We start from the raw sequence: 20,116 nt of genomic DNA, 5'->3' as shown, positions 1-20,116 counted from the left end.
AAAATCCCACAGAGATAACTGAAATATTCATAACTTTTGACAGCTCTTGTTCAAAGTTACCTGTTTACTCAGGCTGCAATTGCCATACTAAGTCAATTCATTTCCAAATTTGTGTGTGCAAGTGGGAAGGCAAGAGGCATAGACATATCTTAGAAAATAGGGGCAATTTAAATGAGTTGGCTAGGGCTAATGACTACTTCAGTCCTAACACCACCGTGTTTAATGGCAGTAGAGGGCAAGGAGAGGCAATGACCTCTAAGCTCCAATGCAGTCCTGCTTCCATTTTGAGGTGGATCCTCTTGTGGGTGGCAAGGCAGGTATCCCAGTCCAGCAAGGGTGTAATGAGGAAAAGTTGTATCACAACCTGCTGTGTGAACCCAGTGTCCATTCTGTAACAGTTTACAGCAAGTACTGAATGCTCATTGTCCATTAACATTAAAAGAAAATAACTGATTTTGCTGAGTTCTACTGACTTTTCTTCTCTGTTGTAACAACTTCTTGGCGGCTGGAAAGGGCTTTTTTTCCCCCACTACACTTCCTTCTGATATTTTCCTCTGTATTGGAGAGGACGATAAAATTAACGTGAAGTCTGGATTGAATAATAGTTCTCTGTCACACAGTACCTTATCAAGGCAAAACCTCTTGCTTTCAGACACCACTGTATTTGGCATAATCACAGCTCTGTACTCAGCTAATCCACAAATTCTATTTCTTTGTCCTGGGTCAAAAGTTTTTATTTTCCCCTTTGTTTATCACTTAACAAACTGGGAAGAGTAGGCTTAAGAACACTGCAAAGTCATTAAGAATACACAAAGGACTACTTCCCACTGATTAAAAACTGGACCTAGAAACCTTAAATGCTCCATTAAACTTAGAAAAATGCTACGAAAAACAAGTGGGATATTTAAATACTGCATATTGCAATCCATTGACAAAAAGCTTGCTTGTTGTGACTGTACTATTGTGATGATGCAGATACATCTGATTTAATGTACTGAGTTAATTTGTACAAAACTTTTTTGACAAACATTTTTCACTACACCTGATATAACTGTCTTGAGACACAAAAGGTTTCATAACAAAAAGGCATGGAGAAAAATCAGTTGTCTAAATAAGAATGTCATGCATCCTCAAAGGCCAGACCACCTCTCTGAACTGTGAATTAATAATATGATGCAGCACTCTGGCTGTTGTTAAACTGAATGAACAACTTACTTTGGCAGATGCCTTTCTATTTATCTTAAAGCAAAAAAATCTATGTCAAACAGATATTTCACTCTTCTTTTTTTTAATGAAAAACACTGAAAAACAGAAACCAAAATTAAACTAGTGACTCAAAGGATATTGGAATTCTCTAGGAGCTGATTTACAATTTAAGAAAATTTTTAGAAAGCACCCCAATGGACAGGACTTTTCAAAATGTTTTGTAGCATTCAGGAGCACAAAAAGAGACTCCCATGAGGCATGATTTCCAAAGGCAACTACGTATTATTATTACACTCAGTCTATAACTATAAACATGCCAGCGTAAGTTAACTGCCATGCATTGTCCTGTGGTATTCCTTATGATCAGCCTATACTTCAATTAATTTTAAAATTTATACGAAAGATTTCTTTCTTATACATTTTCTCCTCTTACCATGACAAAGCTTTTATGTGTTTAAGTCAGAAAATGGGTTACATTGCATTCATACTGAAATGACAGGATGCCAAACTGAAACAGCTTTACAGTGTATTTCACGTAACTTGTATGGTCTTTGGATAATACTTTGGATAATAATTTATTTCCCAGTTTAAACTGCTTTTACGCCAAAGACACCACCAGCTTCCCTTTTGTTTTAAGTAAAGAATATTACTAAAGCTGTCACTCACATTATTGGTTTAGCTTTTTTACTTCCTGGGGCCCAGGCCAAATGGTTTTATGTCTATATAAATAATCTTTGCAATTTGCTAATGGATGCTACATTTTAACTTCAGTGGTGATAAGAAAGATTAGGTTTATTGCTATGGACGAAAAAGACTTTTGATTCAAAGAAAATATTTAAGTAAAGATTCTGCAAGCAGCTGAAAATACCATGATAGCCAGAGTCACCTGCATAATTCCCACAAATGCTTTAAAATATTTAGAAGTATATAGGTGTATTTGTTGTCAGATTTCTGGTTATCAGTCCATGGCTTTGTCCATAAAAACTGAAATTGTGGAACTCGATTTTTTCCTATGATTCATTATTTTTGTTAACAAACCAGTAGGTTTTCACTTACTCTTCAACAGGTACCTAAACAGTGACCCTGTCCATTGGCAGATACCCAAGCAGTCAATATTAATCTTTATGTTTTTTCAGTAACTATCCTTTCTCATTCTGATGTTCTTATTAAAATTTTCTATTTTAAACATTATTTGGATTTGTGCCAGAGCAAAATTTATGAGTTTCTCTCCATATTCTGTTTCGTCATTTTGCTACTGTTTCTTCAAGTTGTCCCCTCCTTCAGCAGGCTACTTATCTAGAACACTTCTGACAGTCTGACCTCATATTCATTGTTAGAATTGTCTATTAAAAAAAAAAAAGCTTTTTTTTTTTTAAAAAAAAAGTATTACTTTTGTTAGATTTGAACTGGGAATGGAGACAATGTAAACAAGATCGAACAGCAATTTCTAGAGAATGTTGATGACTTTTCAGAGGCAATATCGTGCAATTCTACCTTAACTATTGAAAATATCTGTTATGTCATCAGTACTCCAGACATACCAATGCAAGACCAAAATATTCATTTCTAACACTTCATTATGATCATCACAAACACGGAAGCTGTTTCTGGCAACAGCTTCATTAAGACTGAACAATATTTCAGTCCAGTTACCTAAATTGGGAATGGGTAAAAAGCTTCCTGATAACAGCATTTTCAAATGGATAGACAGTTTGAAGAAGTGCATTTATCAAATGATGCAAAAAGAATGGAAGAATTCCCTTCCTTTTCCTTCCCCTTCAGCCCAATTTCAGATTGTAATCCTGTATTTCACATTTGCTGCTCCTCCTGAACAACTCTATAGTGATACCTTCCCACTGGTGTTTTTAAAATTTCTCAGTTTGTTACCTGATCCATTTGACCCTTCAAATATTAAGAGTTCATTAAATGGCAGAAAGCTCCTACGAGATTTTGTTCAGAGAACTAAGGCTCATCTAGGAGACAGAACACACCATGACATTTGAGTTTTATGGCCAAGACCTGAAATCCCAGAGGTTCTGTCCCTTTGGCAGTACATGGTAGAGCTCTTTCAGAGATAAAGCGCAATGGAAACAGAGGACTCAACAGCAAGGTCATCTGCAAAAGCAGAGCTCCCAATAAAACCCTGCTGATTGCAAAATGCTGCAGCAGTCCCAAGTTTGGGGAGGCAGCAACACATCATGGACATCAATTAAGAAGCACAAATACATTAAGAAGACACCAATACATTAGATGCCATTGCCTTTCTCTGATTAATGGTTTGTCAAAACCTAGAGAAAATGATGACATTTTCACAAAGTGTTTCTGTTACATTGAACTGGAACTTGCTAACAGAAAGAACAAAAGGTTCTCTTAGGAACTTCATATGAGTACCATGTGAATGCATGGTATTTTACTACTACAGTAAATTTCATTTTCTTGCCATCTTACTATCTATTACAGCTAGACACCAATGATTTGGTTTTCAATGTTTTAGGGTTTATAAAGGAGAAAGAAAAATAGCAAACTAGACATTATTATTTCTAGGAGAGGGGACAGACGAAGATCATTAACATATACACAGATTCAGTCATCTGAATAAACATCACAGCAATATCATTGCTGCTAGCAGAAAGTAAACATCATATAAGATTTTTGTTGCTATTTATAATTGAACATTGCAACTGCACAGTGTTTTATCAGATTTTTTTCCTTCTCTCTTATCTTGAAAATGGTAACAACCAATCTAATTTAATTTTTTCTATATTTGCAAGTTTTATAAGAGACTGAAATCCTGAGGGCTTCCACAGCAGATGGATGACTGTGTTATTCTAATTACAACTAGCTACAGGTTTACAAAGCTTTCATTTTTTTAAGATAATCAAATTCTCATTTCAGGAAACATGATAAACGCTGAATATCTATGTACTGTAGTGAATCCACTTTCATGAAAAATGTGACTTTTCTTCATTGAAATGAAACAACTATAAGAAACTGGTTTTCAGTTCCTCAGACTCAAATTTATTTAAGAGAATGGTGGATGAACAGAACCCCCAAGTTCATGTTGGCTTACTTAGGTGTCAAGCCAGAAAGATGTTACCTTCTAACAACTCATTAGCTTTACCTCATATAGAAAAATGTCTCTATTGTAACTAGCTCTAGGATTTAGGTTAGATGGCTCTTACAGGAGTATATGAAAAAGATACTGTGGAATAACATGGCATTCAAAAATTCTTGAAGAAACTGCAATGTTTCATAAAGTTTATGAGAAAACCTTGGGAAATGTGCAGAAATCAGGTCAATTGTTATCAGTCAGTGAGAAATCTAATTTTAAACAAATAAGCTCTAATAAAGATTTGAGTGTGTTTTGCTGTCCCTTTGGTACAAACATAGACAGCATAATGCATACCTGGCTTCCCAAAGTGCATAAACCTCCCTTCATAGGAAGGCCATACTGTTTATTTTATGATGTAAAAAAGAACCCAAATTGAACGTTAATTTAGTTATATGATCAATTCTTAAAATCATGCTCTTTTACTCTTTCAGAGTAGAATTAAAATATGATCACAGATCCAGTTTTAGAGCCAGACTTTTGTTTCATCTCAATCAGCATGAATTTATTGGCCTAAACTAACTTTTCTGGTTAACCCCTCTTGCTACATCTGTCTGAAAAAGGTGCCATGAAGTTTTAATAACTGTTTTCCTTTAAAAGGTAAAAGAAAGTGGTGATGAAATGTGCTGCTTGCCTAAGCAACACTGTTTCCTGGGCTGGAGAACTCTTCACAAAAGAAGTCTATGATAGTGTTGCTGCTGACAGGGAAAGAACTTGGTAAAGCACCACCAGTCCTTTGCCTGCCTCTTACCACCATATTACTGACTATCCTTGAGAAGACTTCTTATTCTCCCATTTGAACATTTGTCTTCACTAAAGCACATGGAATATCAAAAGCATTTGCACACGAAAACTGTTCATTAGACAACCCTTTAAATGTTGGAGCCTTTATTTGATGACTGAACAGGTAAACTTATCCAGAATTAATGTCCAATAGTGCCTGCATAAGACTCAAAAAAAACCCTCAATCAGAAAATATGAAATGAAATATTAGACAGACTGACTTGGTTTATCATTAAAAGAAAGTCTTTAAGGTTCAAGAAAACCATGAACTAAGGTTTTCACTGTTATCTTTGTTTCTGTATCTATTCTTTTGGAATTTCATTATAGATAATTAATTGAATATATGCATAGGATTTTCAAACTTGGTCTTTCTTCAAAGTTGACATTAAATTTTAGATAAATAATATAGTGTTGATGCCACCTCCATCTAATCAGTGAGTGGTTCATGGTGAAATAAATTAAATAGAAGATCTAGATTCAAACTTCCAGAATGCATTTTAAATCATAGCTTTCACCAAAAGGTTGCGAGCAATGGATTACAAGTAAGGTACTTGATGACTAAGCCAATGAAGTAAGGTCTACTGCTTCTCTTTTGAGATCTTTCACATTGGACAGAAGCACTTAGCTATCATAATTAAGGAAGAGCAGGATTGCTATCTTAGTTGAGCCAGACATCCATTTGCAGGATGCACATTCAGATGATTGTTCTTGCTCTAGTTTGCTCTTGCAGTTAGAGCTTTTAAAGGAACAACCAAAATTACTCTTTGAATTAGGAAGTCTCAGAAATACATAATCAGCAAGCATTGAGAGTCCATGGAATTAATTTATTGCTCATTATGCCTCATGAGAAGTTGAAAAGAAATACAGGACAAAACACTTTCAGTTTCTTTTAAGAAAAAAAATTAAATTATGATAGAAAAAACTGTTCCATCAGCAACTCTCTTCATAAACCAAAGAGAGAGATTCTCAAATGAAATTGATGGTATCCTGTTAGCAAGCTTTTGGAAGGCAAAGGCCACTACATAAAAAGAAAGTCAGCTTCTAAAATTTCTAAAGAGGTTTTAAGTTTGGAAACTCCAAAGGCAGGCCCCAAGCATCCAAGGATACTATATTTGCATCCTATGGATAAGAGAGTAAAAAATCAGTATAAATAATAGATTCTCCCCAAAGCAGGTTTGATTCTCTACAGTTAGTAACATAGTAAGTACCTTAAATGGCTGAAGTACAGCCAGAGAGAAGAGTTAAGGACAAATAGTGAAGAATGAAAGTGCATTTTCCAGCAGATATTAACATTGGTTCTAAATCTTCTAATTTTACCACTGCTTCAAAGTATTAAAACTCATTACTTTACACTCAGAATAAATTAACTTTATCATTCACCCTTTATTCTTGACTGTAAGTACAACATCTGTACAGAACTGACACTCAGATTACTCTGACAACAATAACAGTTCTTTAATACATATCCTTTAACACAATATAAAGTGTATACCTTTGGGGGGCTTTCAAAAGTTGAGCCAGATTGCTTACACCATCTTAAATATTTATGCCACCAGCTTTGCAAATCATCTACAGTAGATGCCAACAAATACTCTGAATCATACCCTCACCTGTTCCGCATCTTCATCTTTCCATTATAAACACAAAAATGTGAAAGCCTATCACTAATAATTATCTGTTCTGTTCACTCTAGCACATCATTTTCTTCTCCAAAGTAAGGTATTTCCCACCAGTGAAGTAAAGAATTTATGAGCTGTTAAAGAACATTTTAAACAACCCCCAAAATGATACACATACATTTAGAAGAAAGGCTAATTTAAATATGAAGAAGCTTCATGGCAATAAATTATTAGGAGACTGACCTTTATAGCTTTCCGTGCTGAAATAACAATCTGTTCTGCTTTCAGAAAGATGTGACACGAACTTTTCAATTAATTCTGCCAAAACTGCAAGAAGTAAAAACCCATTAAAATGCTAGAGGCAACCAACAAAATATGGAACTACGTCATCTAACTAAATGACAATATGTGGGAAAGTAAAGCTATTTAAATTCCTGCATATTTATTCATAATTTTATGAGGGAAAAACTCAACACATACATTGAACTTCTACATTCCTAACACCATTCCTAATTTAAATTAAATTTTAATAGCTTTACTGAGAATATATTCAGTGTAAACAGAAGGAGAATCTCATATTATCTCTACATTCTCCAAGGATTACTTCAGAATTTGTTACATGGTTTCAATATGAAATAAAAATTAACTATAATTAAACTATAATATCTTACCCCATTTGTCTGCGTATGGAGATAAGAAAGGAAAACATTAAAACAAACACACCAAAAAACCAACCAACCAAAAACCCCAAATAAACCAAACAACTCACATAGAATAAAAACCTGACATCATCTCAAAATTATGCTAGCAAAAGCACATGAAGTTTAAGGGCTATTTCCAAAACACTTCAATATAAAACCACCTATGCCATCACATGATAAAAATTATTCAGTTAAATTTAGGCAATAGGAGTATTTCATTTGGGAAATTCTGTATTTAATGATGACCATAATATCCTTCTTCAGTTCTTGCTATGGAACTTCGAGTCTGCAAATACTGCATAGCTAAGTCCGATGCTGATATCCGCTCACTATGAAGGAAATCTTATCTCCCACCTTGATAGGATGTTAGCCAGGAAGTTAACAAGAGCTCTTGGTGACAAATCATTATCCAAACTGTCCTTGATTTCTCAATTCTGCAAGTCTAAGGTTATAGCAATTGAACACATGACACCATACAAGTTTAAACTAAGGTTATGAGGAAGCCTTTACACAAACTGCATGGAAGAGGCCCATATGAGGTAAGCCGTATTAGGAATTTAGGATAGCAACAATTAACTTTTTTTTCTACGTAAAAGCTATCCTAAAACAGGTGCTGTTGGCTTCATAAATAGGATATAAAGCACACAGATACACATACAGATACTTCTCACAAGAATGCAAAGCAAGGGAGAGTATTTCAAGAGTAACAACTGCTGCTACCTGTGGGATCTCCTGTTTTAAGACCATGCAACGATTTCCCTGGCAGCACTTCCATTTAACAGTAATGAAGCTCCCGTTCCCCCATTCTTCCAGATAACTCCAGGCACACACTGCCCAGGTGGGTGTGCTTGTTTTAAACTGAATAGTTCACAGAATCATGGAACGGCATGGATTGAAAGGGGTCATAAGGAACACTCAGTACCACTACACTGTTTAAGTGGACAGTGGCAGGAGCAGCTGCAGTAGCACACGTAAGGTGGAGAAACAACACATGCTGGAGGTGGCAACAGAGAAAGCTAGAGACCTCTTGAGCTAGCCATGATGATATGAGGAGGAGGAGAAAGACAGAACCTCCACCCACTGTCTGATGCTTGCTAGCCAGAAAAACAATGAAGAAAAAGATATAATAAAGACAATTAGTTCTTCTTCCAATTATTTTAAGCTAACATACATTAATTTTTTTTTGTCTTGATTAATTGCCTAAAACATTTACAGAAATTAATTTACACTGAATGAGTCCAAAAAAAGTTTTTAAATGTTGCATTTTGGTAATGCTAAGAAGTTTCACTACAACAGCTAAACATGAATTTATTGCTAGAGTTTCAACTCCAACAGTAATGAAATTAATTTTGCATTGCAAACGACTACTAAATTAAAACTAAAAACCTACACGTGTAATTTATATTCTTATGCACTCTTATAGTAAAAAGAAGCTGCTAATTAAATATAACATAGCTACTTTTAATCACAGTTAATAAAACACATGGGACTAAAAAAAGCAATTTACTTTATAGAAGAGGAACAATTTATTCTTTTTTGAAGAATATACAAACTCACTAATCCTCACTAATATGCTTAGTGGAATTTGGCCCACAAACAATATAACAAGTATTTGTGTAAAATGAGCAAATGTCTATTCAGGAATGTCTATTCCTGAAACTGTACACAGCAAAAAGCAGAAATTATACTTTAAATATGTAACTAGCTATATATTTACTGTATGACTATTAGCATGGTGATTGTTGAAATATGCCATACATATTAAAATAGCCCATAATTCAGAAAATTTAAAACCTAGTTGGGACAGTGTACATTTCTTCCCTTTTTGTCATAAGGCATCCACATGTTTGACCTAGCAGGTGAATACTTCAATTCAGTGCTTGAGTTAATAGGAAAAGTGACAGTTCAACTACTAGCAGTACTTTGAAACTCAAGCACTTAATTGATTTCGACCATTTGAAAGTATTTATCTAAGTGATATTTATCTAAGTGATATCTTTTAAAATCTTTTAATCAAATTGGAGAGACAAAGACACATAACAATGAGTCTCAACACACATGTAGTTAATACATAAACAGAGACTTTTCACAGGACTACACCTTTTCCAAAAGAATGTCCATGTGAAATGACAATTAACTGCTTTACTTTTTGTCTTTTAGCTGCCATTTGGCACTGGTAGAAACTGGTTCACTGATTCTTCATTTAAGTGGAAAACTAGACAAAAGATATTTAGGCAGGTTCATTGTAGAGTACAGTCAGTATTGCTGTAAAAGCTCAAATTTTCAGGTAAAGTTTATGTGGCCTACCAAGACACTAAAAATGTTGATTTTCTTAAATTGTGTATTAGTATTGAAGTTTTTAAGAGTCTATCAATCATCTCATGGAAATTTAATTCTTACAAAGAAAGAGAATTTTAATTTGGGTGTGTATAATCATCTATGAAATAAATGGAAATGTTTCTAAATTTCTTAAATTATTGCAGTATGCTCATAAAACACCTACATTCCTGAAGGATTTTTTTTCCTTGAAGTAGTGTACAAAAGGAAGATAACTGAAACAGCTTCAAAACTGCATAGGAACACTGCTTTTAAAAAAGCATATGGTTAAAACTGTTTTAATAGGTAACAACCACGAGCACTAACCTAATTCCCACTCAAAGCTGAAAGCCAAAAAAGGTCAAAAAATGGAAAAAGCATCAGATGTTTTTAAATCCTCTAATATAACCAGTGTAACTGGATCATATTCTATGATCCAGATGTTTCAGAGGAGTCTACAAGAAAATACAAAGGATTCTTTTGACAGCAGTTCTGCTCTCAGGCACCAGGTGTGACTCTTGGGGATGGTCCTGTGCACGGCCAGGATTTGGACTCAATAATCCTTGACGGTACCTTTCAACTCAGCTGATTCTATTAAGAGGCTAGAAATTCAAGAGTGAAAATCTTGGACAGATTACTTTTTTGCAAGAGTAATGTCAGAAATGTTTAACTCCATCAGCCATACTTCAGTTTAATAAGTATATCAAAAACAGAGTTAGCAATTCCATTGTTGATGGCAACACCAAGGAGGACTCTCAACTATCGTACATTAACATGACAAATTTTAATTTGTCTAAAATTAAAATTAATTAACCTAAATCTTCTCTGAAAAGAAGACAACAAGATAATAAAAATTCTGACAGTCCTTCCATTAGAGATGAACATTACATATGCTGTATCAATATACAGGTATTCTCTATGGATGGAAAAAACAGTCCTTCAAATCCAAACCAAATCTTTACACACCTGTATGCACATTCATGTGCACTCATACTTCTTACAGTGGCTCCAAACTGATTTAGGGGACAGAAGAAAGAATTTCTGATCTGCAATTGCTATTTCTGCTTAACATAAAGACCCACTGTATCACTTGAATTCTGAAATAAGCTTCCTTGGAAAATCAAGGAAATAGAAAGGTAAGCGTCTATTTTGTATTATTCTAAAACCTTCTTTTGCAGCATTTTGTTATCCTGAACTAAAAACACTAGTACAGCACAACAGTCATGGGTTCTTTTTCCTATAGGGAAAGCCCTACAGTTAAGTTTCAACTTCTTGCAATTGCTAAAGGCTTCAGCACACGCACATTACAATGACACTCAAAGGCCTCAAAGGCTCACTGTATTTTTTGCCAACATGTTTTGATAGTACTATCTCAGATGATGCAGAGCTTACAAAATATTGAAGGATTCCAGAGTTGATTGTAACCACTGTAACCATCAGACATTTCAGTTGTAAAAGTTGAAGAAAATTCCTATGTTTTACCACAAGTTCTGACATGCAGGTTCAAGAGCTGCTATCTTTTATTTTCTTGGTTGGTTGGTTTTTATTAAGAAAGAATTATTTGGAGGTAAATTAATAGGCCCTAAAGAATGCTGGAGATCTAAATCCAGATCCTTAGGGAGATAGGTGATGGAAAATCTGAAAGAGTCTATGGAGAAGTAATTTTAGCTGAATTTACTATCCCTATCCAGATCACATATGAATACAAAGCTTGAGAAGAATAGGATTTGGGAACAGAATATCTCATTATGAAGGGAATTATATTAGCATATAATTGATATGATCTCTGCAACACCCTTAATTTTGTTTTGGGTTTAAAGTCCACTAAAAGGGGAGAGGAATAAGGATGCTAAGTCAGCTGCTGATACAATATTTACTGGGAACAGATGAAAAAAGAAGTTGCTGGAATGGAAAACAACAGAAAAGCTTCCTGCAGTACCTGAAGGACATAACCTGACCAAAGGCTCTCCCCATGCTTCTCTAGTTGATAAGTGACCCAAAGAAAACAAGGAGCTATGGACCCTAAAACACAAAATCTGTGGCGCCTTCATGGAAGGAATGACTGGAGGAATGTCTTTGTCATAGTTTATTGTGCTTACAACAAGAGACTGTAGGACAACTGCTGGTTGTCTACAGTACGTTTTGCTTTTAGGGGACCAAGAAAAATCCCAGACTTTCAGTCCTGACACATTAAAAGACATGCAAGCTTGAGGAAGGTTTGCATCTCCTTTTAGCAGTTCAATAAAGCTGCTAAATAAAGTTCAATTAGTTTTCAAAACTGGATCTTGATGTTTGAACACAGAAATTGCTTACATGCTACAGTCAGACGTGATGCTTTAGCAGAGAAAACACCAGTCTAAGAGCATCCCAAAAGCAATGATTGCCAGAGCATTTAGCACAAAAGTATTGACCAAGTTGATGGTAGAGTAATCAGCATGGGAAGGGTGAATTAGAGATATTGATAGTGTACAGTTTGCTCTAGAATTTTTTGATGGAGTTCAAGTAGATTCTATATCTGGTAATCCTGACACCAGATTACAGAATATTTTTAACAAATCAATACTCACTACACTATACAGTCCTTGAAACTAATGTTGTCTTTGTTCATTATATTCTTGTTTAACTCTTGTTAATGTCAGTCCCCATTACAATGGGCCCAGTACAGAAAGCACAAGTGTTCTTTGCTCTGTAAACCATGGAGATTTCTCCATCTGTAACTATAGAGAAAGCTTTGATTTCTGGGCATCTGGACTGAAATCTTTCACTCCTCTGAAATTTGGGAGTTTTGCATGCTGCAAAAGATACACAGCAGCACAGTTGTCTCTTGTGAAATACATTCAGTGAACATGATGTTGTCTCAAACCACAGAGCTGCAGATATTTTGCTGCTTCTGAAATATCTCCAAGCAGATACAGAACATCTGAAGAGCTTTGCAACAGCCAGTTGTATTAACTGCTTATCTAAATAATATTAAGAGAAGCCTTGGGCATCTGTAAATAACAAGTTAGATTACATACTGACCATCTGACCATAATCAGATTTATGTCATACAGATGATCTGTGTTTCTCTTTGGCTGCTTTGATTTTTTAACTGAACTATAGCAATGCTCCTGCATGATCACACTGTTCATTAGAAATGCATATGAAAATTAAAAAAAAACTGAATGAATGGCTATGGCTTAACTCTGACATTTTTTACCGAAATTGCCCATTCATGTAATTTCCCAATCCATGTTAACTCATTCACTAATCTCTGAGAAATGTCTGTTTTCCTTCAGGTTTTATTTTCATTTTCTCAGTATCTCAATAACAGACCCTTTAGAGATCTGGAAAAAAGACTTGTATTTGAGCCCTCTTTCTCTGTCAAATTTCACTGACAACATAGAGGGATAACAGTCATAAAGAGAAAAATAGGACATAAAAGCATAAAACTTGTTTTCTTGTGAAAATCCCATTGAAATAGTTTTCATAATCAACACAAAATTATGGATTTCTTGTATAGATAGCGTACTCCTTAATGAAAATATGAAGAAGAGTTGCTTACTAGTGGTCTTTTGCCTGCTTTCTCTGTTAAACTTCTTAAGTCATACTCACTTGGTCCACTGATGCTATCTGGCCTGGTTTTCATGACTTTGCAGAACTGTTTTCTATAAGTTTCTGCCCACTCAGTTGGCTTGTCTGGATTTTTTAGGAGCTTTAAGAGCTTGTCAAGATCTTTATCTGGAAGAAACAAAAACTTAGTGTTATTCTATAATGATCATACACTCACAGAATAGTTTGAGTTGAAAGGGACCTTAACGATCACACACCTCCCATTCCATTGCCACATGTATTTTTGGCAGACCTCATAAGAAAAGAATGCATAAATATGTCTTTTCCTTAGACACTTAAACTGGAGAAGCAGTCCTAAAGTTGATGACGTTCTGCTTTATACAAAACAGGAACATTCATTCTACTTACTGATGGGGTTTTGTGCTTATTTTGGCTGGGGCAGAATTAATTTTCTTCACAGCGTCTGGTACGGGGCTATGTTTTGGATTTGTGCTGAACACACAGCTTACCTGGGAAGCCTGTGCCAGTTAACCACCCTCTGGATGAATAGTATTTTCCTGGTATCTAATCTAAACCTTTCCTAAATCATACCAGTTCCTCAGGTCCTGTCATTGATCACAAGTGTAAAAAGATCAGTGCCTGCTCCTCCGCTTCACCTCATGCAGATGTTGAAGACCACAGTGAGATCTCCCCCAGTCTCCTCCAGGCTGAACAAACCAAGTGACCTCAACCCCTCCACATCAGGCTTTCCTTTCAGACCTTCACCATCCTCGCTGCCCTCTTTTGGACACTCTCTAATAGTTTAATGTCTTTTTTATGTTGTGGTGCCCAAAACTGCCCCAGCACTCAAAGTGAGGCTGCCCTAGTGCAGAACAGTGCGGGACAATCCCCTCCTTGCCTGGCTGACAATGCTGTGACTGATGCCCCCCAGGAAAAGGTTTGCCCTCCTGGCTTCGAGGGCACTTGGCAGCTACCAGGTAACTTGGCTCCCAAAGTATTCAATGATGCTATGAAATAGTTTCTGGCCATCTTGAGGGGAAAAATAAAGACGGTACCTGAGACAAGGCAAATGCACATGCGTTCACTCCAGCTGTGTACAGTCCCTCTGCTGTTGGACCACATAGTCCCTACCATATGAAATGACTGCAACCTACACTAAGTATTGAGTACGGTGATAAACATTCTTCACACCTCACAAGGTCTCCTTTATTTTGTTTCTACATTTTGGACATGATAGAAATGAATACTGCTGTGACTTCTCATCAAAGCATTGTCCTAGGGTGACTTTATGATGTTTGTACTCCCAATTGTATGCTCTGTTTAAGCTGGATATTAAGTTTTGCAGCTTTAAGACTGGTTCTGAGAGTGAAGGGAGGAGAAGTAGTGCACAGTTTGTTATCAGAGACTGCACTTGCTCCCCTGCATCCTTCTCCTGGACTGTGCTGTCTGCAGCATGGACAGACAGCGGGAGCTCACACCTGTGGCCCCACTGAGGCCCAGACGTGGCATTTTCCAGCAGGAGGGACTGAGAGAGACTGAGCGAGCTGAGCTACACCCCACAACAAGGACTTTCTGAATTTGTCATCTCTTCAGAGCAGCGAGAGGTTCCACTGTTTAATATTATTATTTTTTCATGTTTGTCAGTATTTTGCTTCTTAAATAAACAGTTTTTTCCACTTTTCTTGAAGGAGATTTTTTTCTCCTGAACTGGTGGGGGGCTGCTTGAATCTGCTTTCTAGAGGGAAACCTCCTTAGGAGGTTTTGTCCCTAAATTTACCCTTAACCAGGACAAGAATCAACAATTGTTTGAGCCAGTCTGTGGATATTTAGAATGTTTGCTGTTAATTTTACATCTTTATAGCATTTCTATTTCAAAACACTCTTCAAACAATCTTATTCTTTAAAGATTATTAGAATGTTTTCAATAGAACTACAATTTTGCATGTAATTTATTTTAAGTTCATCTAAAGATCTTAATGATTTCTAATTAGTAGATTGTATCTCTGTCATTGGAATTTCCTACACAATATGAAAAATTTCAAAACAATCTTATTATAGTAACCTAATTATTATCATTAATAATGACCCCAAATTAACCTGAAATTTCTTCACTATCCTCAAATAAATAAGTCCTCAGTATCCTCCCAAATAACATGCAGTGATGCTTAGAACAGCTTACTTATGAAAATTTAGTGTGGAGAAGGATTTAACTCTTACAGTATTATCAATATGATTTCTAGTTCTTTCTCTGCCCTTTTTTGTTATTTCTGAAACAGGTGAGTACTGAGGAAAATTCTATAACTGCAAAGAAATACTCCTTGATACAAGTTAAACAGTTATTTTACTTCCTCAAGGATTGTAGTAATTCAGTTTGGTAGACAAGGATCAGAGATTTAATCAATATACCAGAGACCCATGCAACCAACATACTGTGGTGCAGTCATGTATTTAATAAATCCAGTATAAGCTGGTATCATATTGTGGAAACTTACTGCACCTTATTTTCTTCCAGGTAAACCACTTGCTTCCCTTAACTTGCCATTAAATGTGTACTATTACTTCTGCCAGCAGGTCATCACAGTACAATAAAAATAAAAAGACAGAACCTTGGGATTTTTTTTGGAATGACAGCTGCTTACAGAAACTCATGGTATCTGTATCACGCCATTTTACTTTCACAATTTAGTAGGCAACTATACCTTGCCCAACAGTAGCCTTACCCTGTAGCTGAAACTTAAGCAACAACACAGTTCTGGGCTATACATATTGTGTGTTACTGGGGGCAGGCTGTCACACTACCACTACCACTAGAGGTATTCTAAACACAACAAGACCAAGAAATAGAAGTTCTGCTTTTATTTCTTCTCTTTTCTGATTTGTCACTAAATGAGGTCACTATTTATACTAAATTAATTACTTGAATTGTATTTTTTTTTCTGGAAAGATACTAGACCTGCTGAATGACATGAAGGATAGAAGGTGAAGGAACAAGGGAAGGAGAAAAAAAATACGAAGAAAAGAAAATATGAGGAAAAAAATGACTAAGACCTTCCCCTACTCATTCTAGCAAGCTTTTAAATACAGTCATGATTGAAAAGAAGCTAATGTCAATTTAATCAATCTGCTGCACTCCTGCTCTCTTCTTCTTCATACATGGTTATATTTTGCCATCCCATCCCTTACTTGTACTGACTTTGTGCTAGCATTGATTGTTCTGTGTAATCTCATGAAAAAAACCCAAAAACCCCACACTTAATAGTTTATGAAGCTATGAAATTGGACTATAAATAAGCTACACTTACATGCATATATGAAATCTGAATCACTACATCAAAATAGCCATTTTAAATTGATCTCCCTTTTCTAAAAGATGCTGCTTTATAATTCTTCAAATAATTTTTCAGCTAGATTGTTTGGCTCTTCTAAAGCAAGTACGACCCAGAAAAACTCATCAATGTTTTATAAAACATAAGAAATGAAACAAGTCTCTTCTCATTTGACTGTGCTTTGTGGCAGAAATGTTTTTCTGTGATTAATAACTAAGATCAGTAAATCCATGCATATCTTATTCAAAATCTAAATTGAGAGATGAATAATCTGACTACAATTTATTTGACTAATACATAGAAACAAATCCATATAGAGATAGGCAATTTTGGAAACCTCATGTGCATTTCTCATAGACCTTACTATTCTTTCATCTTTTTTTAATTGCATGGACTTAAAAGCAAAAGGCAACAGACTCATACACGAATACCAAGACAAATACAAAAAGGAAGACAAGTCAAAGAAATGCAGGTGACAAAGGCATTTACGTCACATAAGGGATAAGAGGAAGGATAGTACGGCTGATTTTTTGAGAATGTTTAGAAAAATAATTAAAGACACTGTTAATACCAGGTATTAAAAAAAAAAAAAAAAAAAAGAAATCTGATTTACAAAGCAAAACCAAAGAAAACAAACAAGCAAACACACAAAAAAGAAACCCTAAATAAAATCAAACCTGAAACATGGCAGTAAGTTCCCATTCAAGTTAGAAGTGTAAAGCAAAGAACTCAGAGAAGAGTGGTTGAGATAAATTATCAAAACACTTCTGTTAAGAAATAACCACAGATTTTTGGTACCAAGTCTGGACTGTATGAGTTCAGAAGAAAATACGATTAATAAATGGTGGGATACCCAAGTTTAGAGAAATGTTAAGCAGTGAATGCATCCTTGCAGGACTTTTACGGACAATATTCTTCAGCCACAGTCATTATCAACTATCATAACTGCAGAGCTAGGACTAGAAAAGAAAAACATACTCTGTGCAAATAGAAGAGTGAATATTACAATTTAATAACCTTTTAAAGTGTTTATATTTTAATAATCTATACTACAGTTAATATTACAAATAAAAAAAATCTTTTCACAATTTTATCCTGAATATAAAAGAACTACATCACTCTTTGAAAACCACTTAATAGTTCTTCCTCAAATTACCTTAATAATAGCTGAACAATTAAAAAAGAAAAGTAGCAGGGTATCTTGCTGCAGTGTAAACAGGTAGAAATGGCATAATTAATTTTCACATACAAATAATGACCCACATAAATAATTTGAAATTTCACTATAAATTATCTTTGACAGAAGTGAATCATTAATATACTTCTATCCAATAGTTTTCAAACTCTAAATGCTGGCTGATATTATTAGACCATATTAATATACAATCAACCAAATTTATTTTTCCATAAATCGTTTCCTGTAGACCCATACACCACACACACAAATATCTAACATCTGCAAAACCAGGACAGATATTTGCAAACACTGATGCACTACAAGTGTTCCACAAATACAAATATATCTTTTTGGGTGAGTCTGCTTACTCAGTGTGTCCTTATGAAATGGAAGAGATACCTCACTACTCTAAGTTACTAAATTTACCAACTTTTTTATTCAGTGAGTCAAAATATCCACTTGCTAGTGTCTGTGATCACTATAACAGCATGGAATAAAAGCAAGAGTATGAAAAAAGAGTTCTGTTATATACAGCCTTCAGGCCTTGGTGCTGGGATACATGTTCCATACACTGTCAGAGTTACCACTACTCTGGTTTTTATTACAGCTCATTAGTTCTCCTCCCTTCACATCCCAAACTGAACCATAAGGTGTCAGTGTTGCACGTTTAGCCCTGTCCCTTCAAAAGAATTTATAGAATAAAAAACCCTACCCACTTCTTGGGTTTTCACACTAGAAAACTCAATGTGAACAAGTCCTTTTAAGTAACCACCCCTCATAATCTACTTTCAGTTTTATCCATGGTTTCCATTATATCAGATACAGACACAGTATAAATGAAGTCCAGGGATCTGGAAATGAAGCTTCCTTTTCCCTGACCTCAGTTTGGCCACACTTAGTTCCAAAATGTTCTGTTATGGCATGTCATTCAACTCCATCTGATGGGAGGGTTAGAAACAGAAGTATTAGCAGTATCATATTCAAGAGCACATCTGTAAATTAATTTTTTTTAAAACTCTCACAGGCCATCTCCAATATCTGTTATATATTAAAAAATCAACTCAGGTTATGTTTTTACACCTGCCATCAAAATTATGTGAAGGATATAGGATACATTTTCTAAGTACAAAGAAAAGGTAAGCTTCTCTTGAGGTGTCCATGTCTTGAGCAATAAAGAAGACACAAATAAGAGGTCAGGACAGACAGAATAAAACCTACAGTTACAGCTTTTTCAGCCAAAGAAACTATACATTCTTAAACAGTACTAATAATCTACTAGTCTTAATTATTCATGTCATAGAAACACCCAAAATAAGAGGACCAGAATGATACCTCACAGGTTACATAATGAAACACCATAGCATGAAATCTGAACACAGGTTCAGGTACCCAGAGACATCGTGCTGGCCTTCCATCCTTGTCAACAGATACAATGAAGCAGCCATGCATTCCCACTCACACCATGACTGCAGAACTCTTGCCAGTCAAAAATCTGCGTGAACCCTGTCCATCTCCTTGCACTAAAGCAGAATGAAAATTTAACAAGTATTTTTCTAAACTCCAAGCAATCTGAGTAACACACGTGAATTCTGAATATTCAAATCAAAGAAGTTGTAAAATTTTGTATAAATGTAACTCATGGATCCATCTTGCCATCGTATTTTTAACCTTCCATGTGAAAGAAAACTTCTATCACTGCCATATCATAGTGTTTAAAAATACAGTTCAGATATTTTCCATTTTTTATTCATGCTCTTGATTTCTTTTGTTTCAAGCACTGCAATGGCAATTTAAGAATTTCATAATTTTATTTTTCATCTATTTATTCTAATATTATTATTCTAGTATTTTCTTTCTAAATAACTTACACATCCTGAAAGCTTCAGTTTGGCAAATCACATGTTCACAGTTTGGTGATTTGTTGGGTAGTTTTAACCTAGCACTGAAATCGAACACTTTCAATGGTTTATTTCTCTTTTCTTTTCAAACAAAAACCTCAAAATATTTTAACTCCACTACCAAACATTCTGTTCATTTTGTAGTTATGTAATCTTTTACTTCAGTTACCTTTTACATCAAAAATGCCATTCTAACTAAAAATATTTCTTTGATTTCAATTCTTCAACAAACTCATTTGCAAATCATTGAAACATCATTTCAGAAAATTTACAGTTACCCAAAGTTTTACCCAAGTTTTCTTAGCTGATTCTCATCCACAAACTTGACAACTTTAATATCTATTTCATTATCCCGCTGGGTAATGATAAGCAACAGAATTATTTTGAACAAGAGAACAGAGGGATCCTTGGAACACATTCTGAAAATAA

General features: G+C 35.1%; 1 protein-coding gene across 5 annotated transcripts in view; it reads right to left on the bottom strand.

Moving 5' to 3' along the window:
* Nucleotides 1-20,116, bottom strand: part of TBC1D32 (TBC1 domain family member 32) — a 76,149-nt gene that overhangs the window by 11,353 nt on the left and 44,680 nt on the right. For all 5 annotated transcript variants that reach the window (XM_033054752.1, XM_033054755.2, XM_033054753.2 and 2 more), the window contains 2 exons: nt 13,329-13,454; nt 6,961-7,044 (listed from right to left, as the gene is read on the bottom strand). In XM_033054752.1, coding sequence (XP_032910643.1) covers nt 6,961-7,044; nt 13,329-13,454 — 210 coding nt within the window. The remainder of the gene's footprint in view (nt 1-6,960; nt 7,045-13,328; nt 13,455-20,116) is intronic.

This window comes from Catharus ustulatus, chromosome 3 (assembly GCF_009819885.2).
Source record: "Catharus ustulatus isolate bCatUst1 chromosome 3, bCatUst1.pri.v2, whole genome shotgun sequence".
In the NCBI taxonomy this organism is placed as follows: domain Eukaryota; kingdom Metazoa; phylum Chordata; class Aves; order Passeriformes; family Turdidae; genus Catharus; species Catharus ustulatus.
Note: the sequence above shows the minus strand (reverse complement) of the source record. Positions and strands in the feature narration are given on the sequence as shown.